The sequence below is a fragment of the Apodemus sylvaticus genome, chromosome 4 (genome assembly GCF_947179515.1).
Source record: "Apodemus sylvaticus chromosome 4, mApoSyl1.1, whole genome shotgun sequence".
NCBI lineage: Eukaryota > Metazoa > Chordata > Mammalia > Rodentia > Muridae > Apodemus > Apodemus sylvaticus.
In genome coordinates this window covers 145,253,364-145,278,212 of record NC_067475.1, presented here as the reverse complement: position 1 = coordinate 145,278,212, position 24,849 = coordinate 145,253,364, and the positions used below count along the sequence as shown (strand labels likewise).

General features: G+C 36.3%; 1 protein-coding gene across 1 annotated transcript in view; it reads right to left on the bottom strand.

The window, feature by feature from the left end:
- Positions 1-1,003: 1,003 nt before the first annotated feature.
- Positions 1,004-24,849, bottom strand: part of Naaladl2 (N-acetylated alpha-linked acidic dipeptidase like 2) — a 145,835-nt gene continuing 121,989 nt past the window's right edge. Inside the window, exons 2-3 of the mRNA XM_052180981.1 lie at positions 11,860-12,133; positions 1,004-1,147 (exon numbers count right to left, since the gene is read on the bottom strand). Coding sequence (XP_052036941.1) covers positions 1,004-1,147; positions 11,860-12,133 — 418 coding nt within the window. The remainder of the gene's footprint in view (positions 1,148-11,859; positions 12,134-24,849) is intronic.

Sequence of the window (24,849 nt, the reverse complement as noted above, 5' to 3'; positions counted from 1 at the left end):
AAAAATAAGTAGTTTCCCTTCATTATTATGTTTGTCTCCATCTCTCTGTCTCTGTCTCTGTCTTTCTCCCTCTGTTTCTCTCTCTCTCTCCCTCTCCCTCTCCCTATCCCTATCCCTCTCTCTGTCTCTCCCTCTCTCATTTGTTTTTATGAAACATGGAGTCAAGTCTCAAACTCAAAGATCCACATGCATCTACCTCTTGAGTTCTGGGATTAAATTATATGCCACCATGCCTGGCCTCATTTTTCTTACTAAGTCATCCAACAGTTTTCATGGAACTATTTTTAGGCTTGAGAATTAACGAAGCCTTTTACGATAGGCTAAGAAAAAAGTCTAATTTATCTCTAGAACCGGGTGTTCCCTGTGACATAAACACATTAACCATTCTTCCTAAACAGAAATATAAGATGAAGCAACACCAGCATTCCTAACTGTACATTATGCTAGATCCTTACCAAATGCTTGTTTTGAATTGCTTTAATTATACACTCATCTAGTGAATAAGTATTAATAAAGTTAAATTTGTGAACATAAATAAAAATTCTGTATCATTTTAGCCTATTATATTTAATTAGATTTTTGAGTACAGACAGTAACTGTAAAGTTTCAGTTTAAAATTAATCACAGAAGAGTATAAGTCAATTATATTCTGATCTACAGGTCAGATATACATGGATAGTAACCAGTCTTGACAACAGATTGGAAATTTTACATATAGTCTCAGAAGCGGAAGCTCAAGTTCTGTTTCTCGGTGTTTTAGATGTGGACCTTTATATAGGTATACTTCTTGATTAGGAATTCATAGACTCATTATTCCCCAATTTAAAGAATATCCCCACATATGTAATATGGGCATCAATAACTTTTCCATAAAGATCTCAATTCTCTCTCTCTCTCTCTCTCTCTCTCTCTCTCTCTCTCTCTCTCTCTCTCTCTCTCTCTCTCTCTCTCATTTCACAAGCACCTACTTCACACAGCACAAAGGAACTGATACACTCTATCATCAAATAAGAACCTTTGGACTAACCTTGTACAGTAGTGGTAATTTTCCTAACTTCAAGAGTGCAATTTGATTTGTAGTATTTTTCAACTTTGTAATCCGTTTTAAATCATCCATAGTTCCATAACTCACATCGATGATATCAGCCTGAAAAAGGAGAAAATATAAAGAAAAATAAAGCCTTTAAGTAAATGTAATGGCAGTCACCCAATTATTTGTAGTTACTCAAATCTTTGAATGCAACCTAATTTTATCCCTCATTCTGTCCAAATTTTTACTTTCTAGTGATGGGTTAAAATGATACCTCTGATCACAAGGATAAATCTTAGTCATTGTTTGTCTTAGGCTTCTTTCTGTTCCTGCCCAAAACATCATGACCAAGAAGCAAGTTGGGGTGGAAAGGGTCTATTCACCTTACACTTCCACTTTGCTCTTCATGACAACAGGAACTCACATGGCCTTCCATGGCTTTTACAGTGCTAAGTCTCAGCTTCTCTTCATGACCCCTTCATGGCTTCAAAATTAGTACCCCCTGGGCAACTCTTAAACATTACCAAACCAAGCTGCTGCACTGGGTACAACCTTGGCTATCTCTGGAACACAGTCTCTTGTACTCCCAGAAAATACTTTCCAGAAGATTTTACCTCAATGATGATGATCTCTTTTTTTTAATTGTTTTTATTAGATATTTGCATCATTTACATTCCAAATATTAACCCCTTTCCACATTACCCCACTGAAAACTCCCATATCATCCCCCTCCCCCTGATCCCCCCCCAAATTTCATGACTTGCATTCCCCTATTCTGGGGAATCAAGCCTTCGCAGGATGAATGGCCTCTCCTCTCTTAGATGTCCGAAATGGTCATCTTCTGCTACATATGTACCTGGAGTCATGGGTCTATCCATGTGTACTCTTTGGTTGATGGTTAGTCCCTGGGAGCTCTGGGGGTAGTGGTTGATACATATTATTGTTCCTCTTGAGGAGCTGCAAACTTCTTCAACTCCTTGGTTACTGTTTCTAGCTGCTCCTTTGGGGCCCCTGTACTTATTCTATTGGTTGGCTGTGAGCCATGGGTATTTTGATCCACTTTCCAATAAGGATAAAAAGTATCCACAATTTAATTTTCCTTCATCTTGAACTTCATGTGGTCTCTAGTTGTATGTTGGGTAGTCTGAGCTTTTAGGCTAATATTCACTTATCAGCAATTGCACACCGTGTGTGTTCTTTAATGATTGGGTTACCTCACTCAGGGTGATAGTTTCTAGTTCCAGCTAACCAACATCAATATTCCCAGTAATGCAACAGTTTTGCTTTAGTAGTTCTAGTATCTTATGAGTCACAGCTGATACTTCAGCACGAGCTAACCAAAACCACAGAATCTTTACAATCAAAACAGTAATGGCCCTGATAAGAGTCTTTAATCTTCCCTCTGAAATTTCACAAGCCAGGAACTCCATAGTTTGCACTGTTCTCAAATTTATCACACAAGCCCCTACAGAACATCCCACAGAGTTCTTAACATCCTAATGATTCTTCTATCTAAAAGTTTCAAAGTCCTTCTACAGTCCTCTCCAAAACATGGTCAGGTTTTCACAGAAATACACTACTAGCTTAATCACAGTTTGCATTCCTGCCCAAAATATCATGACCAAGAAGCAAATTAGGGAGGAAAGAGTTTATTCACCTTACACTTCCACTTTGCTCTTCATTACCAGAGGAAATCAGGACAGGAACTCACACAGGGCAGGAACATTATTTAGCCCACAATCCTGAAATTGTTATGATTATTACTGATTTAAAAGAATTATTTGTATAGCAGGGTCCTCTGGAAGTGACGTGCCCAGTTTTCAGGAAACACAAGACTGATTTCCAGAGTGGTTGTACCAATTTGCAACCCCACCAGCAGTGGAGGAGTGTTCCTCTTTCGTGTGTGTGTGCGTGTGTCTCTGTGTATGTGTGTGTGTGTGTGTGTGTGTGTGTGCATAGTTTAAATTTCTATGACTAGACCATTTTCTGTTCAGGCAGTGGTGGTGCACGACTTTATTTCTAGCACTTGGAAAGCAGAGACAGGTGGATTTCTGAGTTCGAGGCCAGCCTGGTCTACAGAATGAGTTTCAGGACAGCCAGAGATACACAGAGAAACCCTGTTTCAAAAACAACAAAACAAAATAAGACAATTTCCTGTTGAACAGTGCATTGTATACTATTTTCTCCAGTTAATTGACATACATTGTTAGATCCTGATGCTTGTATTTAGATAATCATGCAATATCTGAGTTGTATTTTCAAGTGTAAGTTATATTTTCAAGTGTATTTGACAGGAAATGTAATTGTTAAAACACTTCTGTCAGAATTTTTTAATATAATTTTCTTCTTAATAATATATGATAAAATCTATTCCTTAATAAAATTTTTGAGTATACAGATACTATAACTATTTGAATAAACATTGATCTACAATATTAAGAGCCTGATTAAATAATCACATAATATTAATGATTGCACTGTTGCACTGAAAAAAAGGAAATTCATATTTTTCTTTTCAACTTAGTAAGAAGTAAACTAATTATTTGAGATTCAATGATGGCACTTCAAAATAGACTATACTCTACTGGTCATACGAATGAATGTGTTTGTTATATTTAGAAGTGGTTGAGGGAAAACAACAGTTTTGGGTGGATAAAATCCCTTCATAGTTCTTTGTTCATATATGTAGATATGATATCTATATCTGTATCTATAACTGTATCATATCCATCTATATTTATCTCTCTCTATCTCTATCTCTATCTCTATCTCTATATCTATATCTATCTATACTATCACAATTACAACAACATCAACCACGAAAAATATTACATTATTGAATAATCTATGGAAAGTTCAATCATTTCTTCACCTCATATTGAATACAAGCCATTAGATTGAAGATTTTGGCATATTCTTGCTCTCATAAAACATTGAATTCCCTCCCACAAGAGCACTTAGTTACATAAATCAGCTTCCACCACCATGTATTACTTTATTCCTAAAATTATTTCAGAAACTATATCCAAAATCAGTCATATTGAGGAACTGGGCTTAATATAGGAATGTTCTGTTCAAAGCAGGGAGCCCAATCCATCGCAGAGCCCAATAAAATATTTCCTGTGCACTCTGAAGGGCTCCTTCTCTCAACATGTACCACTGGGAAGAATAAATTTAGTTAGATCTTAAGCAGACACATGAAAGAGTATCAGCAAGATTGTAAGAGCCAGAGAACCATGATTCATCATGCTAGACAGTGTCTTCTAGTAGTGCTGCACTTCTAGTGGACAGTGATGCTGTGTACATGAAATATAAACTTCATACAACCAGACCCATCAACCTGCTAATGCCACAGGGGAAATTTCTCAGGACCCTACTCTTAGACAAAGAAATTGAGGCAACCATTGGTTTCTGAGAGAGGGAGAAAGTTTTCTGAGAGGATTGTTCCTTTTTATCTGCTAACGTAGATAACACTTAACATGAACATGATTTAAACCCAAGTAGCCAGCCCTAAATATATGTAGACATGAACAACACTTAATGGATTCAGTAACCAACAGGCTGTGTGCACATGTGTGTATGTGTGTTAAGACAGTAGTAATTATAGAAGAGAATGTCACAGACTTGAGAGGGAGTTGGGGAAACATTGGATGAGGTGAGGGAAAAAGGAAGGTTTGAAAGGATGTAAACATAATATTCATGAATGATGAAATTACAAAACAGTTCACAAATATGAATCAAGATAGCTTCTAATTTTTTTTAATTTACTGAAGAAGCACTATGTGTTGAACATTTCATAAATGAATTTATTTTATTATTTTTAAGATGATAATAATGATAATTATGATAATATATGCATGTGCGTTCACATGTATATGTGTATATGTGTGCATAGGCACACATTTGTTATGAAGCACAAGTAGAGGTCTTAGGACAACTTACTACAGGCTTTGGTTTACACTTTCCACTTGTGAGAGTTCTAAGAATTGAAACTGGGATGTCACGCTTAGCATCATGAGCCTCTACAATCTTAGAACTCAAACATTCCCATAGATTTAGATAATATTAAAGAAATGTTATCTATTTGAAATGGGAGGGAGGGAAAGTATCATGATATAGTGATTTAAATAAAATAAAATATAATCAATTATATAGAACAAATACAATATTAAATGAATACTTTTTCTCCAAAAAAATCAAATAAAAAGTAAAAGTATTTTTGGTCAAATATTTAAATAGATGTGAGGTAAGAAAATAATAACTGTGAATTATAGTAATTTCCTTGATCTTGAAACTCCAATATTTTGTTATGGAACTTTCATAGATTATTTAAATGGAAATTGCAACATTTAGTACATATCCTGTAGATGATTGATGAAATGTTAGGATGAAGTCAAGGTACCTATTACAATAATTAAATACAAGAGCATTAGATGAACAAAATATTTAAAATAATCTACATCAAATATTAAATATACAGCTCATATATGCACAAAGCATATGTAAACAAGCAATACTATTTCAAAATAAGATGGTTAGTTTTCTAATTTCTATACATCTTTATTCTCTTAGAGTTAATAATCACACCAGTTAGAAACTCTGAATCTCAAAGTTAGCATTATGTCAAAGTTAATTGGTACAGAAATTTAAAATTCTGTTCGATAGACTTATTTCAGCCAGATGGTTATATTATAATCTATGAAAAATGACAGAGCTATATAGTTTATTTAAAAAGAAGTTGGACTTCTGATAGATTCCCATTCTTGTTCATATAAATACCATACAATGAGATAATATAGATTTGTAATGAAATATATGCTTTGTGTTACATGTATTACTGATAAGGATAATCAGAAATTTATCAATCATACAGTGGCCAGGATCATCCTCTTCAGAGCACAGTACGTGGAGGCAGCCAAACAGAGAATGATTAAATGGTGTGTGTGTGTGTGTGTGTGTGTATGTGTGACAAGAATAGAACATGGTAGAAAACAGGAATCATAACTCACACAAAGGAGAGAGAAATTTGTATTTCTAAAGTGGAATGAAGTGAGAAGAGTCCTAATGAGGAGAATCAAATTGAAAAGTTAACCTTCAAATCAACGTGTACTCAGGTATATATATATTAAAAAAAAAAGTGTTGCCTTAAAAGCTATTTCTACTGAAGCATTCTGTGTAGCCACACTCCCGCAAACACGAACAAGGTACAGTTGTTATCTCCTCACATCTTGATAAGAGAGTCAAAGAAACAGATTCCCGTCATTATCTTCATTTTCTACACAGGAAATTAAAGCATAGAATTAAAGACAGGGTGAGAATGGGCAAACACAAACCTCTACTTCTGTGTTTGATCCAACTAAGCAAAAGTTGGAAATTTGAGTTTTACATTTTTTTATGTCTCTCAGCATAGTTAGCAATAACTTTTTTAATGACACCTCGAAATGAGATTCTATCAGGGACAAAGGGTTCTGTCAAGATGACAAGATCATCTAGAACACACACGCCAATATTGATTATCTAAAAACAGAAAAATCAGAAAAACCAATGAAATGATAAAAGCAATCAAATAAGAGATATGTCCATATCTCCCAGTTAATATTAGCTCTTAATTTTAAGAGTGCAGAGCAAACAGGGTGTTGGTTCTCTGGGGATGTTGACCTGCTTAGGAGTTATCTTCATTGCATTAACTGGCATAGGAAGATCCATTCCCTCTTGATGGGAACACTGGGCTCTATAGAATTAAGACAACAAGCTGAGCATCAGAATGCATGCATTTATTCCTTCCTGTTCCCTGTTTATGGGTTCTATATAACAAGCTGATTCATGATCCTAGAGCTTTGACAGCCCAAATGATATATAACAGGGAAAGATAGGACATAAGCCAATTATGGAATTTTAAAGAAGGGAATAACAAATAAAATTATATTTTTTATTTTTTATCTTTTTTTTTTTACTTATTTAAACTCCAGACTTTATTCCCCTCCCAGTCCTCCCTCTGACTGTTCCACATCCCAAACCCTGCCCCTGTCTCTATGAGGATGTCCACAGTCCTCACCTCCCACTCCACCAGGCTTCTAAACTCTCTGAGGCACCTAGTCTCCTGAAGGTTACGTGCATCTTCTCTGACTAAACCTAGACCAGGCAGTCTTCTGCTGTAAATGTGTTGGGGGCCTCATATCAGCTTCTGTATGCTGCCTGGTTGGTGGTCCAGTGTTTGAGAGATCAGGATCCAGATTAATTGAGACTGCTGGTCCTCCAAATATATGTATGTATGTACATATATATATATATATATATATATATATATATACATATATATATTGTATTGCAGTTTCTGAATATGTAGATGCACTTAATTTACATAACATTAATTTAATAGTGTTTAAGTACTGCTTCTTGAGTAGCAGCATTTTTATTGGGTAGTTTACTGTGCATATCAGGGTCTAAAGATTTCTTTATTATTACTGAGATCCTTTTTCAGTTGCATGTGAAAGGTATTGAGGATGTATTGTCGAATGCCAAGTATGACCTTTCATATAAGTGATATCCAGTGCCTAAATTCCAGATGAGTCACTCTTTTAGTAGTATATTAGAATATAAAAAAAGAACAAATTAATAAACCCAATGTGCTTTACGTAATTAATGATATTCAGATAGTTAAGGTAAGGATATTGTAAGAGTTCATAATTCATTCAGAACGATTTTTTTCTGAAATTCCATGCAAGAGACAGACCATGATTTTCTTTCTAAAAGCAACTAGAAATGATGTAAAGCAAAGCACAGGGATTTTTCACCTAACTCTCTAATTTTGACATATTGAAGTTTTAAACCATACTGGTATGAGTAAGATATTTGTATAACGTATTTATTATACTTAAATATTCATACTTTTAAACATTAAGATAGTGTTGAAATTTCCAAGAAATTTATACAAGACTTAACTTTGTAAGTCACATTCTTTAAATCAAAGTAAATCTTAAAAAATGTCAAAATTCCCATCAAACACTATGATGGTAATGGCCCTTTATTAGCATTATAAGTAGGTCTGGGCATTTTGACTCCTTCCTTTAATCCCCACACTCAGGAGGTCAAGGAAAGCTGTTAAGGTCAGAAAGGATTACAGAGAGAGACCATGCCCCCCCCCCAAAATCTTTAGAAATAAACATAGCCAAATTGAATGTGTATATTTTAACATTTTGACATTAAAGACACCACATGTATTGTGATGAGATCCCAAACAGTTCATCTGTTACCTTCCTTCCAATTTCACTGGAGAAGTGAGCAGATCTTTAGAAACAAGGAACAGAAGGTCGTAGGTGAAGGGGTTGCTTGTAGATATGTTTTATGAGTAACAGCTGCATGCAGCTGTTTTCACATTCATTTATCTTATTCTGCTGGATGATTACCAAAACATGGAATCCACAAGAAAAATAAGTAAGAAAAGTAATGTACCAGACCATTGTTAGAAGTACAGAACTGTTCCGGATCACAGTTGTCAAGTGAAAGCTTCATCCAGGCATGCACACAATATTTAAATAATTTACTCTGACCTTGTCCCTCCAGGTTTTTGCTGCTTTTATCTACAACAAAAATCAATTAGAGCCAAATGCATCTCTCTTTTTCATTTCCAAATCTGAGAGATTGTAAATTATGGAAGACATTTTAAAATTAGTGATATGATTTCTAGCTAAATATTTGACATAATGCTAAGAGACACATGTTAAACTACTAAGTTGTGAGAACTGCACATAAAAGCAAGCCATAGTCATGAGATCCAGCTGTCATGGATGAGCACTCTGTATTCATCAGTAAAAAAGTCATTCCTTAAGCCTTCAAGTTTATTTTATTTTCTATTCATATTTTTGAAGGCATTTCCTTTCACAATTATTAATATTGGTCATGGTAAAGAGGTTTGAAGATTATGTGAACACAGCATGATTAATATAATCATTTTGAATTTTCAAATTCCTGAGTTAAGTTTTAATATATTCCTAACTTCTTAATTTAAGTGTGCCTACATCCTGCCAAATAACAATAATTGTGAATGTTACCTGAATACTTTCCAAGTAGCAGGCAGTATTAGATGTTTTTAGGATTGTAACTGTCATTTTTGCCCCTGACATGAACAATGTCAATAAGGAATAGGAAACTCAATGATTCCTAATTTGTACAGGTAATAGGGTAGACTTTCTGCTGTCTGCGGAGGTGGTCATAACAAATATGTCAATAACAATATATCTTATGCCCAGTCAAGGTGTTGTTGAAGACAAACTTCTCCATATAATTTTATTATATGGATTGTCTCCTGAGGAAAAATTAAAACTTTACAAAAAGAAATCAAAACCAATTCAGAAAATGTTTGGGTCTCTGAATAAATCCCCTGCCTCAAAAGCAGAAAATGTCAGAACCAAGCTATCGTTTTTGTCTGAATCAGCCTAGTTTCAAAGAAGACACAAAATTGTTTCACAGGAATTAGCTAATAAGCCATATTTTCTGTATACAAAATTAATTACATGTGGAAAGACCTCTTGACCAGTCTCTCTTACCGTGATGTTACTCCTGTTGCTATTTTTATTTTATTAAAACATAAATGTCTTTTTATTCCCTGATGCTAAACATACACGCGGTAAATTATTTATATATCCATTTTAACATGTATATTTTACATCTGACAAGGCAACTCTCTTTAGGACCCTTTGCCTGACCCACCTGTCATTATTACAGGGTAACAATGTCACCTTTCTAGTGTACTATGAATTACAAAGGATTTGCAAAGCACACCATTCATCATGCTGGCACTAAGTGGGTTTTCAGAGTAGATAGAAGATATCAGAAGTACTCTTTAGATGGTTACCAGAAAGCACAAATTGGAAGCTTATACAAAACACTCCTATGATGAATGGCTATGACAGCTCTTCAAAGTAAAGGGGAACTCCTCCTCTGCAAATAACCTTGTCAAAAGCAAAAGTTGTAGAGAGCTTTGCTGGCAGTCAAAATAGAATAATTTAAAAACTTGTTAATGGCTCTGCTTCATAGAAATTTATAAACATACAATGTATTGAAAAATCAGAGAGGAATTATGTCTGAATCAGAAGAAGCATCTACTTAAGGTTGATATGAATTGGCCAGAGATACACAAAACCAACCATTTCCCTACTAGTTACTCTATGTGAGTTTCAGTGTAATGCTAATCCTTTAGAACACTGATGCAGCATGTATGTGCATGTTTTGTATAACATACAATAGTCAACTACAACGGTCTTAGTTTTGAATGTTCTAATCACAACATTTGAGTTTTAAAAATATCAAATCACAGGTTGTTCTGTTCAGGGTTAGGGTCTCTCTCTCTCTCTCTCTCTCTCTCTCTCTCTCTCTCTCTCTTTCTCTCTCTCTCAGTGGTAGTGGGGAACATGAATGATTTGAATGTGTGTGCTTGGAGTGTAATATGTCTCACATTGCCCTAAGCTCATGGATTCTGCACCAAGACAAGTGCGTGGACTCCTTACCTGTTTTTTCATTAATATAAAATGTGTTGCTGTTATTGCCCGAAAACTTATGTATTGTCAAATCAAGTTATGAATTTTAGGATAAAGACATTACACATATACACACATGCATACACATAAGTAAATTTAATTAGTAACAGAAACTATTCAAGTTTGTGTTGGTTATATGAAATTCTACTAAAAGTCACATTTTACCAACATAGGATAGAAATCTGATGAACGGCTAGTACACATGCATTCCCCAAAAACCACAGTGATCCCCAAAGAAAATAAAAGTATGTTGCAATATTACAAACATTGTTTATTCTATTTTTAAGTAATTTTATATAGGACCTTTAAATTGTTTAAAGGTTCCATGTTTTGCTTATAGTTCCTTAAAAAGATGTTGAATATATATATATATATATATATATATATATATACACACACACACACACACACACAATAAAATCTAGCACAAGCCTATCAGTGTTCAAGTAAGCAATTCATAATTTAGAAGAAGGACTAAGCATATCTGTTAAAATAATACTCCAAATTGAGGTAGAATGGCTGCTATATAAAATAAAATATGCCATTATATTTAACTTGAATGTTGGGTGCACCCTGGGTTATATATTGTTCCATAGGATTCACATAAATTAGTTATTTAATTCTCACAATGGCCCCCAACTGATGTTTCCCATAAAGCTAAAAAGCTCAGCATCATTGGTGATGCAGAAACCAGTGGATAACTGCAAAATGAACTTTTAACTCATTACATAGCTCTGGACACGCTTCTCTTAACCAGGAAGTCAAAATCACTACCAAACCTAGCTGCCTATGAAAGGCGGAGGAAGAATCCACACCTGGCTCCCCTTCACTCATTTCCCATCATGAATACAGGCAAGCTGCATTTCAAATCCTAAGTGTGCGAATAATCACATCAATTTTCCCCTTCATTTCTTATGTGCATAAACAATCTCAAAATGCAATCCTTGCCATTTCTATTCTCTCCTTCCATATCAACATATTCAAATTTGCCCTCTTCAAAACCATAAATGAGTTTCTCTTGAAAGATATGGGCTGAGGAAAATGTGAATAACTCAGTTGCACCTTCAACACCTTTGAATTAAATTCGTCTAACATGTTTTCACTTTCAAAGCTTGATAAGCAACGACTTCAGCACTTCCCTTCCATCTTCCCTGCTCCCTGGCATTGCCACATGGAATATATTTGGTGGCTACTTTTGTATGCTGCATTTTGCCAGTTAGCTCAATTTAGATGAAAGCTGTTGTTTTCTAATTCCATTTCACCGGAAATGACAGAGACAAATGGTCAAATTACCTGGAGAGTTCCTTTGGCAGAATAGGCTGCGAATGAGAAGAACAGATCTTGGCTGTGGCCTGCTCTGGCTTCTTTCCTGCAAGGTTGGCCATCAGGATAAAAGCACTGGCCAGTGCTGCTCACAGTGATGGTGCCTGGGGAGGGCCCAGGAAAATCCAGCAACACTGAATAGTTTATAAACTGTGGATCTTCCAAGCCCAAGGCGATCCAGTGACTCTTAATCTTCTTTGAGATTTCCATGTCATCCTCACTGTCAGAGAGTTGTAGTAAATTTCTGAAAAATGTAAAATTACATTTTAAAAACATAGAAGACTTTACAGTTTCGAGATATGACTGCTCATATGTGAGATTTTAATAGTTTTGTGGGATATTGAAGGATAAATGTGACAAGATCTAACCTTAAAAGATTTATGGAGTGAAGGAGCTGAGGTGTAGGAAGGGGAGTCAAAGCAGGTTGAATATATGTTTTCAGGTAGTACTATGAAGACTGAGAAATGACAACCAGGGCTTTTATATCTTCTGAATTTTATATCAACATTAACAAAATACATATGCAATCAGTTCCAAACTAACTATCATGTTTATTCAGACAGGTTGCATTGTGTTTAATAAAATCCCATATAAAAGTATTGGCTATATCAATATTCATGTATTTTAAGTAGCAGAGATTGCTCAATACTTTATGCAATAGTGCACCGAGCTATTAGAAAAATTATATTGAAGAGATCACTATATTAAATAGACATATAAGCACAAACTCCCAAACCAAATAAAATTTGTGCAGTATTTTCTACACTTTATTTATTAATTTTGTGTCTTTTTAAAAATCTTCAGTGTCTAATTTTGCTAGAAATCTTGGAGTATAGATAAAATGGCAAGTAATCTATTCACAGAACATAAATGGGAATTTAAACAAAGTAATTTCATCTATTTTTTCCTTTTGTGACTGAACTGAAAATGTGTACCTCTTATGATTTTTTCATTGTCCCCAAATATTTAACATTTTTCTTTTATGTGACATTGTCTTTTTCCATATACATACTTATATTGTCTCTTGTATTAACCAACCTGTCTCTCTGGGCATAGCTTGAAAGCCACCCAGCAAGAGAGGATAGAGCAATGAAGCTCTTTCCCATGTATTCACTTTTATATATGGGTGGTATGTATATGTGTGAATGCATGTGCAGTTCTGGATGAGGGTACATATGAATGTACAGGAATGTGCATGTGTGCATGCATGGCTGCTTGCATACTTGCGAACATGTGTGGAGGCCAGACAAGGCTGTGAGATGCCTACATTATTTAATGTCTGTTCCATTCACTGAGAGTTGTCTGACTTTTATCAGGCTCTCTTGCTGAACCGTTAGCTCTCTGATTAGGGCTAATGCCACCAGCCAGCCTCCTCCCAGACATTATCTGTTTTAGAATCCCAAGTGCTGGAACTACATGAGCCATCAGAATAGGTGCACTTATCTCCTGGACCCAGATCCACTGTGGTATCCTGTTCATTATTCCTTCATAACATAACATGGCACACCACGCAGCATGGCCTGCTTCTTCCTTTGCAAGAACATCTTGACCATGTACTTTCCTTTGTCCTAAATGCGTATGAAAGCTTTGGGCCCTGATACCCTTGACAGCCTCATGTGTTTGAGTACTTCTTTCTTAGACATATAGGAGACTAAGAAATTTCAGGAGCTGGATGCCCAGCTGAATGACATAGGCCATTTATGATGGCCCTTGAGGGATCATTCCACATTGTTACAGAATACCTTTCTGCTTCTCTATTGGCCAAAAGATATGAACATTACTCTACAAGTTCCCCATCATGGAATGAGCCTCTAGTGTTACCATGCCTTCTTTTTTTTTTTTTTTTTTATCAACTGTCATATTTTTTTATTCGATATAATTTATTTACATTTCAAATGATTTCCCCTTTTCTAGCCCCCCCCACTCCCCGAAAGTCCCGCAAACCCCCTTCTCTTCCCCTGTCCTCCCACCCACCCCTTCCCACTTCCCCGTTCTGGTTTTGCTGAATACTGTTTCACTGAGTCTTTCCAGAACCAGGGGCCACTCCTCCTTTCTTCTTGTACCTCATTTGATGTGTGGATTATGTTTTGGGTATTCCAGTTTTCTAGGTTAATATCCACTTATTAGTGAGTGCATACCATGATTCACCTTTTGAGTCTGGGTTACCTCACTTAGTATGATATTCTCTAGCTCCATCCATTTGCCTAAGAATTTCATGAATTCATTGTTTCTAATGGCTGAATAGTACTCCATTGTGTAGATATACCACATATTACCATGCCTTCTTAACATAATGGGTTAGGTCCTTTGAAACTGTGAATGAAGGTTATATCTACTTTGAATTGCTTCTGTCACATGTTGAATCACAGAGAGGAAAAATAAATAAATAATGCATACCTATTGAAATAATCCTTTAATTCCAATGCCAAAGTTGCAGAGGGCATTCCATGGAAACTAAAGGTTTAGGAGGCTATATCATCTCATAAATAATGACATTAGTTTTTAATATTATTTCTTAGTTTTGAATGTACAACTCAGTCCCCTCAAATTGGTACTCTGAAATATTAAATCCCCAAATGATGAGGTGGGGATTTAATATTTCGTAGAGAGTGGTTAGATCACAGGTAAAAATTACTAATTAATGCACTTAATGCTCCCATAAAAGAGGGCAGCAAGAGGATTAGATGTTTTCAAAAGAACTGGAAGAAGGCTTCTGTGAGGAGATAGATCCATATCAAAGATTGTAGTCACCTGAATCTTAGACTTCTCAGCTCTAAAACTCTGAAAATAAATTTCTATTTTTTGTAAGTTGCCGGATTTAAAGGATTTTTGTCATAGCCGTTTGAATGGAATGTAACAATTAAAAAATTACTGGTGACTAAGAAGGTGCATAAAATTAAACTACTCACCTTAAACCTGCTCTCACAAGTTAATAGTAATCAGTTTTTCTACCACCTAATTACTCCAAGAGCTCAGTAACTATGAAATAGTCCTTAAATTTGCTTAATGCTAAAAATTGTGTCATAAGCAAATGTATATCTCCTCAGATCTTACCATTCGAAATTTCTTAATTTAGTTTTTAATTATTGTTTAGAGGTAACCTTTGTAAAATAATTGATGAAATATTAACAAGCAATGCTAGTTGTTTTTATAAATGGGTTGAAAAGTTGCTGAGAGATAATCTTTGAAAGAGTATTGAACTTTATCACATACACACTATGTTCATCAAAACAATCATATGATCTATTAAAACTGAGCATAAGTTAAAAGGATTTTTCTCATATAACAAAACTGTATTATTAACAGGATATATTAGAATTTGTAGATTTTTGCAATTTCTTTGGTCATCCTCTTGTTTCTGGTTCTAACATCTAATTTAAAAAGAAATGTAATGTTAGTAGGTAGTGTTCCTCTCAGGAATAATTTTTTGTTTAATTTTGTCAAGATATTATACAAATGTCATAGAAAGTATTTTCTTTTGATTTCTTCTCTGAGAGAGATCAAATACGATTAGAATATTTGAAGAATATTATCTTTAAACTAAAAATAGTCAGGAATTGATGTCTTATTATGGAAGAACTTTGACCTGCTTGATCAGTACCTGTAATACTACATGCTTTTTCTTTTTTGGTTACTCTTTGAACCATAGGCCTTTCATCACTCTGTCCTACTTGCTACCAATCCTCAGAGTTCCAGGCTGCGGCTCATTTCTACAATGGCTTCCTGCCTTACTTCCCTTCACTGATCTAGAGTATACATGGAGTTACCCATGGCTCCAGACATAGGCAGTAGAGGATGGCCTTATTGGACATCAAAGGAAGGAGAGGCCCTTGGTCCTGAAAAGGCTCATTGTTGCTGTGTGGGGGAAAGCTGGGACAGGGAAGTGGGAGAGGGTTAATTGGGGAACAAGGGGAGGGGATATGGGTTATGAAACTTTGGCAGGGAGACCAGGAAAGGGGAAAACATTTGAAATGTAAATGAAGGATATATCTAATAAAAAAAGTTAAAAAAAGAAACCTGTATTCACATGAGTACATATTTGTATGAAGCATATTTGTATTTTTTAAATATCGATTTCAAAACACTATCCCATTGGGGTCAATGAGATCTTTCACCTTGCCATTACACCTAACTAATTTAAGTTGGAATCCCAGACCCATGTAGTAGAAAGAACAAACAAAATCTTAGAAGTTGTTATCTGACCTCTATTCATGCACCATGGCTATGACACACACATACACACTTACACACATGCACAAACACACACACACACACACACACACACACACACACACACACACATGAAAGAGAGAGAGATATGAAGGAAAATCATTTCTTCACAAATAATGCATAACATTCCAAGCAACGAAGCTTTTCATGTTTGATTTTCTTGTTGGATTCTGAGATTCCACCTCAGATCCATCAAAATGGCTAAGATCAAAAATTCAAGTGACAACACATGATGGTAAAAATGTGGAGAAAAAGGAACACTCTTCCATTGTTAGTGGGACTGCAAACTAGAACAACTACTCTGGAAATCAATCTGGGGGCTCCTCAGAATACTGGAATTAGGTCTATCAAAGACCCAGCTATACCACTCCTGGACATATACTGAAATTATGTCCCACCATACTACAGGGACACATGCTCCTCTATGTTCATTACAGCCCTATTTGTAATAGCCAGAAATTGGAAACAACCTAGAGAGCCCTCAAATGAAGAATGAATACAGAAAATGTGGTTCATTTACACCATGGAATACTATTCAGCTTTTAAAAACAAGAAGAATGAATCATGAATTTTGCAGGTAGATGAATGGGAACTAGAAAAGATCATCCTGAATGAGGTAACCCAAATCAAAAAAGACATGCATGGTATGTACCCAACTGATGAGTGGATATTAGCCAAAAAGTACAGAATGACTAGGATATAACATACAGATTGTAAGAAGTTTAATAAGCAGGAAGGCACAAGTATAGATGCTTCAATCCCACTTAGAAAGGCTAACAAAATAGTCATGGAAAGCAGAGGGAAGGAGGGACCTGGATGGGAGACAGAGTGGGAGAAGAGGGGAACAGGACCAGGTATGGGCAATGGGACCAGGAGACATAATGAAAGAATGCAGCCGGGGGGGGGGGTGTCATCCTGTAGAGAGTACCAGAGACCTGGCATGTGAGAGACTCTCAGGATTCAATGGGAGAGACTATTGCCAAAATACCCAACAATGGGCAGAGTGAACTAGAAGAGTTTACCTCCTGTAGAGCCTTGGCCTCAAGTTTCTGACCCAGAATTGTTCCTCTCTAAAAGAACCTCCAGGTACAAAAATGAAGACTGAAGGAAAGGTGGTACAGTGACTGTCCCAACTTAGGATCCATCCCATGGTGGCAGGGGCACCAAGGACTAACACTTTTACTGATGCCATGATGTGTTGACAGATAGGAGCCTGGCACAACTGTCCTTGGAGATGTCCTCCCAGTAGCTAACTGAGACAGAAGCAGATATTTTACACCCAACCACTGGACTGAAGTCATGGACACCTATGGTTGAATAAGGGTAACAATTAAAGAAGCTAAAGGGGAAGGTGACCCCATAGGAAGACCAGCAGTCTCAACTAAATCTGGACCCCAGGGAGCTCCTGGAGACTGAGCCACCAACCAGGCAGCATACATAGGCCAGCAAGGTCCCTCGCACATATAGACCAGAGGACTGCGTGGTCTGACCTCAGTGGGTGAAGATGTGCCTAATCCTTGAAAGATTTGAGATCCTATGGAAGGGGCATGCTTGGTGAAGGGCACTCTCTAGTAGGCAAGGAGGGGAGGAGGAATGGAATGAGAAACTGTGGGACCAAGGGCTTAGGGGATCTGCAAAGGCTGAAACGTAATAAATAAATAAAATAATTAAAAAATAAAAGTTATTCTTTAACTTGTTGTAATTTAAATTCCCTCCACCTTTCGTTTAGCTTTATTTCTCCAAGGGTCATAGCTGAAGAATGTAGTATTTTTTAGCAATAGGGTCTTCAAGTTCTGGGAGGCAATTTAGAGAAATGGCAGTAGCCTGTATTGTTTGGGAGACACTATTAGATTCCTCCGAACCACAACATGAAATGGTGCTTCTTAAGCCTAGCACTGTAGTTATTTTTATGTGGTCTGTGACTATTGGGTATTGTTTTCAGCTCATGTGCATAACATTTAAGTTATTTACATATGTAACATACATACATTTATATATACATTTTAAATACAAAGAACAATGTCTTCTCACATATTTCACAAATACACTTGTTGTTCCTTTCTACTCCCCCTCCCTCAGAATTTTATTTCTTTTTTTTAGTATTTAGGGAACAATTTTTTTATTTGATATATTTTTTATTTACATTTCAAATGATTTCCATTTTCTGGCCCCCCACTCCCCAAAAGTCACATAAGCCCCCTTCCCTCCCTCTGTTCTCCCACCCACCCCTTTCCACTTCCCTGTTCTGGTTTTGCCTTATACTGCTACACTGAGTCTTTCCAGAACCAGGGGGCCACTCCTCCGTTCTTCTTGTACCTCATTTGATGTGTGGATTATGTTTTGGGTATTCCAGTTTTCCAGGCCAATATCCACTTATTAGTGAGTGTGTACCATGATTGATCTTTTGAGACTGGGTTACCTCACTTAGGATGATGTTCTCCAGCTCCATCCATTTGCCTAAGAATTTCATGAATTCATTGTTTCTAATGGCTGAATAGTACTCCATTATGTATATATACAACATTTTTTTGCATCCATTCTTCTGTTGAGGTATACCTGGGTTCTTTCCACCTTCTGGCTATTATAAATAGAGCTGCTCTGAACATAGTGGAGCATATATCCTTATTTCATGCTGGGGAATCCTCAGGTATATGCCCAGGAGTGGTATAGCAGGATCTTTCAGAAGTGACTTGCTCAATTTTCTGAGGAAATGCCAGATTGATTTCCAGAGTGGCTGTACCAATTTGCAACCCCACCAGCAGTGGAGGAGTGTTCCTCTTTCTCCACATCCTCGCCAACACCTGCTGTCTCCTGAGTTTTTAATCTTAGCCATTCTGACTGGTGTAAGGTGAATTCTCAGGGTTGTTTTGATTTGCATTTCCCTGATGACTAATGAAGTTGAGCATTTTTTAAGATGCTTCTCCGCCATCCGAAGTTCTTCAGGTGAGAATTCTTTGTTTAACATTGTACCCAATTTTTATTGGGTTATTTGGTTTTCTGGAGTGTAACTTCTTGAGTTCTTTGTACATATTGGATATTAGCCCTCTATCTGATGTAGGAAGATCTTTTCCCAATTTGTTGGTTTCTGGTTAGTCCTTCTGATGGTGTGCTTTGCTTTACAGAAACTTTGTAATTTTATGAGGTCCCATTTGTTAATTCTTGATCTTAGAGCATATGCTATTGATGTTCTGTTCAGGAACTTTCACCCCGTACCAATGTTCTCAAAGGTCTTCCCCAGTTTCTTTTCTGTTAACTTCAGAGTTTCTGGCTTTATGTGGAGGTCCTTGATCCATTTGGATTTGAGCTTAGTACAATGAGACAAGGATGGATCAATTCGCGTTCTTCTGCATGCTGACCTCCAGTTGAACCAGCACCATTTGTTGAAAAGGTTATCTTTTTTCCATTGGATGTTTTCAGCCCCTTTGTTGAGGATCAAGTGGCCATAGGTGTGTGGGTTCATTTCTGGATCTTCAATCCTGTTCCATTGATCTGCCTGCCTGTTACTGTACCAATACCATGCAGTTTTTAACACTATTGCTTTTTAGTATTGCTTGAGGTCAGGGATACTGATTCCCCCAGAATTTCTTTTGTTGTTGAGAATAGTTTTAGCTATCCTGGGTTTTTTGTTATTCCAGAGGAATTTGAGAACTTCTCTTTCTAACTCTGTGAAGAATTGAGTTGGGATTTTGATGGGTATTGGGTTGAATCTGTATATTGCTTTTGGCAAAATGGCCATTTTAACTATATTGATTCTACCGATCCATGAGCATGGGAGGTTTTCCCATTTTTGAGGTCTTCTTCTATTTCCTTCTTCAGAGTCTTGAGGTTCTTGTCATACAGATCTTTTGAAGCACCCTAAGGATTTTCCCATTCTCCTTGTTTATCCGTGTCATACTCTCCTTCTCTCTGCAGTCTCCTAATGCAGCACACATACTATGCTGCCTTTCTACTTTCCTGTTTCTGTGTCTACTACAGGTTAGTTAGATTTGGAGCTAGGATCCTCAAATATGTGCATGTGTGTGTGTGTTTGTGTGTGTGTGTGTGTCTCTGTCTGTGTGGTGTGTGTGTGTGTAAGAGAGAGAGAGAGAGAGAGAGAGAGAAGAGAGAGGAGGGAGAAAGAGAGAGAGAAGAGAGAGGGGAGGGAGAGAGAAAGAGAGAAGAGAGAGAAGAGAGAGGAGGGAGAGAGAAGAGAGAGGAGGAAGAAAGAAAGAGAAAGAGAGAGAGAGAGAGAGAGAAGAGAGAGGAGGGAGAAAGAGAGAGAGAAGAGAGAGGGGAGGGAGAGAGAAAGAGAGAAGAGAGAGAGAAGAGAGAGAGGAGGGAGAGAGAAGAGAGAGGAGGAAGAAAGAAAGAAAGAGAGAGAGAGAGAGAGAGAGAGAGAGAGAGAGAGAGAGAGAGAGAGAGAGAATACGTTTGAATATGCTTTCTTTGAATTTGGGGTTCTGCATTACTTTAGTCAGCATAATATCTTTTATTGACCTAAAATTTTCCATTTTGAGGAGTGGGTCTCAGCCTCATAATACCAATAAATGCTGAGAAAACTGCCAATGAATGGGAACAGGCAGTCCTACTCTATTGCAAGGCCTATGAACTACTTCAATAATTGTACCATAAACATATCTCCAACAGTGCAGTGTTTTGTACCATTATCTTGAAAATAACCAACAATTATCTTCAATTATAACTCACAATTGGAGTAACTGAGCCTGGTAACTTGGTGTAACCTGTAAGGGAGTTACTTGTAACTCACCTGTAAGGAAGGTAACTTTAACTTATTCCATTACTTGTTGCTAGAGACTCACAGAACTTTGAGGGGAACCTTTTAGTGCCTTTATAATTAGAAACTGTATTCTGAATACTTACCATTTTGGTCTCAGATTAGTGTAACACTCACCCTGCATCAAAGAACTTTCTTTTTACAGCAGATGAAGACCATTAAAGAGACCCACAACTGGTCAAAATGCATACAATCAGTGGTTGTGGAGTGACTAGTCCAGTTGATACATCTATACCACAACCAGTATACCTAATGGTCAGGGAAAATCATAAAAGAGGGATTGAAAGGATTGTATGAACCAGCTTGACAGGATGCCGGATATGAGATTGATTCTTCTATATATGACAGGAAAGCTGCACCTATTTTCATTCAAGAATATGGTTCCCTGAACTAGACCAGCATAATGTTCAGACTACTTCAAATGCCAATGTACACAGGGGAAATTCCACATCTCACATGGTCAATGGTCAATGCCTGATGAGAAAGAGAATCAGTTTTCTTGAGGAATAATTTCCTACACATGATGTCTAAACCCAAAGTCAAACTCAGATGTTGATACATGTATATTTAAACCATAACAAATTGATTCAGTAGGTTGCATATACTTTGGTGCATATGAATGTGTGTATGTGTGTATGTGTGTGTGTGTGTGTGTGTGTGTGTGTGTGTACATGCAACAATAGCTAAAGAAGATACCCTAAATTTGGGTGTGTGTGCAAGATATTTGGCACTTTGGAAAGAGGGAATCATGTTGATGTGATGTTCACATATAAGGTTCTCAAAAAAAGGATTACATAAAAGCCAATATAGTATACTATGTCTATACTACTGAATCTTGACTTATATTTGTGTTGTGTAAAATTTCACTTAAATAGTTCTTGTGAAACCAAGTAAACTTAAAATCAAATTGTTTTAAAATCATATAAATACATATAATTTCACTTAAATAAGTAACAGTCAACATCTTATTGGTATGAATTGCTTGATTGAGGGACTCTGTTTATGATCAAAATTTCCCTAGACCCATTTATTTTCAACTCTCCACATTTTGTAAAGCTTTCTAGCCTGTCAGTAAATGGTTTGCAAGATACTGTGGACACTTCTGTTATAATTGAGCTGGTTCCTATATTAAACCAGAAATGTTATTAAGGAATTAACTACTATGCAATCTCAATTTACTAATTGAGAAACCTGAAAAAATGGAAGTGTGATACTCTAAACCACAAGGTATTTATTTGAAAGAAAGTTTTACTCTGCCTTAATTTTTAAAATAAGGGTTTCCATGGGCCAGCAGTTCTGGCAGGTAGCATAATGAACTGTCATGGCTGAGACTTGAATTTGGAATTAACTTTGGCGTTAATGTTCCATAGGCCAACAGAGACTTGATACGGGAGGATTTTTGGCTTTGTTAGAGAAAATCCTGTTTCTATCAATGTTGAACACCTGCTACTGCATGAGCCACAGAACAACACTGATGTCAGAACTGGAGGAAGTGATGCATGCAGCCTTCGCAGTTCCAGGGTGACTGCCAAGAGTGTAGTCTAAGTGAATGGGTGAAGAAAATATCTCAGGAGTGCTAGTCACAGGCATTGTACAGGAAAAACAAAACAAAAGCAGGACAAAACACCCAGCATGTCTGCTATTACCCACTTATAATGTCTTGTGAGTACATAGAAGAAGAAATGCTCACACATATTCCGTGGTAGTTGTTATTATCTGTATATTAGAAAGACAATGGTTGGGCAAGAGAGATAATTCAAACAGTAAAATGTTTGTTTTGCAAAGCAGAGTTTGATTCTTCTAAAACATTAAATGTGCAATATGGTAGCACATACTTGTAATCTCACTGGTAGGAATGATGCTACATATGCTCCTGTATAAGGAAAGATACTGCTTTGAAATATAAAGTGGAGAGCACAAATGTCTGATACAAAAGAGTCAAGGCTTAGTACTTTTGACTATTGAGTAGGAGGAAATGTACATAGCCCTGAGGTTTGATCTCAGTATGGAAAATAAGTTAAATGGTATGCCATCCTCGAGAAGACTCCTTCTCATGATAAAATGATGCAGGAAAATTAATACACTACTTCAAGGGCACAATAGATCAACCTTGACAGATGGAGATTATCTAAACAAGCAAAACTATTACTGATCATATATTACATAAAAAATTAGACCAGATATGGATTATGTGTGAGGATCTTAACTCCCCACTCTTCCTGGAGCACATTCCAAAACGTCATTTCTTTCAAGTACTGAACATCATGCTGATGAACTACCTTGATGTATAACTAATACTTGTTTAATTTTCTATTCTAGTCAAACAAGATTATAAATTCTAAAAGATAGCAAAACAAACTTGATTTGAGAAAACAGAACACATTGAAATAAGATTCATTGTACAAACTCCAATTACTCTATATTCTTGAAAATCTCTAAAAGGTCCAACTCTCACTGTTTCATGATTATACACACTGTACACAAGGCAATTTGAATGTTAGTCACTACTGAATGCATATATGAAATGCAAATGGGTAATAATGTCATAAGATTTTGCAACTAAAATATATTTTAGAAAAAATAAGTGTGAATCTAATAACATAAAGTCATTGTGAGCAATGAGGTGTGTGGGGCTATGCCAACCTCTTGCAAGAACAATAATAGTGTCTGCATTTCTTTCCCCCTCTCACACATCGGGAATATCATACCACATGTCACTTTTGACAACTGAATTATTTAAAGCAAATCTATCGGCATGTTTTTAAAGTGGAAAAAAGTAATCTGTGCATGAGGTATTGTAGGTCTTCACTTACATCTGCTTCATTCTATAATGTAATTACACAAATTTAAATGGTAAACAGACACACAGACAGCTTTGATTAAATAACAGACTTCTCAAATAACTATAAACCTTTGTGTACATATTTTCTTTATTAATTCACCCATTCATAGAAACCTATGCTGATTCAATTTCCTGTATATTTGAATAATACAGCAATCAATACACATGTGTATATATTGAGATCTTTGGTTACATCATCTGATTGTTCTTGAGTCTCTCTCTCTCTCTCTCTCTCTCTCTCTCTCTCTCTGTGTGTGTGTGTGTGTGTGTGTGTATGTGTATGAATGTTTGTATTTGTGAGTATGTATGTCTGTGAGCATCTGTGTATATGTGGGGGGGCAGTGACACTAATTCAAGCACATCTGAAATATAACCTATTTCAGGAATAAATAGAATCATATGTAGGGACTTCAAGGACAGGCAAAGATGAATGTTTTGCACAGTGTGCCTCGACTCTTTAATTTCTTTATTTTTGCTGTGTTGGGTACATTGTTGTCTCAGATGCTATCTGGACTGGTGATTGGAAGGGCATTTTAATCTTAAACTTAACCATGTCTTCTAAAAATGTAACCAATATAAATCGAATGTACATCAGCTAATATGTGGCTGAAATTGCAAAGGATGTAAAGAAAACTGACCAGTCTCCTGCTTGGGTACAGGTTTCTAAATTATACATTATACAAACTAAATTGAAGACACAATAAATGCAAATCAACAGCTAAAGTCAAAATTTCTTTCCATAAATGTATAGAATAAGCAAGAACAAAAATAAGTATATTACTAAAGAAACATGCATTTTACACTTGCACATTGAATACATAGAAAACGGTTTGCCCAATGATTGAACAAGCATAGAACATTTGTATTCTGCTTGATGCCAGACTAGAAAACAAGTCATGCTGTGATTAAGGTACATTGAAATCACATAAACTGCTTTGTCTGTATGTAGAGGTCTATGTGTCTGTTATTATGTTGATTTTTATGCTGTTTTGATGGATTTAGGTTTGAAATATGTTTTGAAGTCCTAAACTGTAAAACAGTGGCAGTACATTTGTGACAGATTATTGGCAGCCTAAGAAATGTACTTACATTATCCTTGGGAAGGATGGTCACA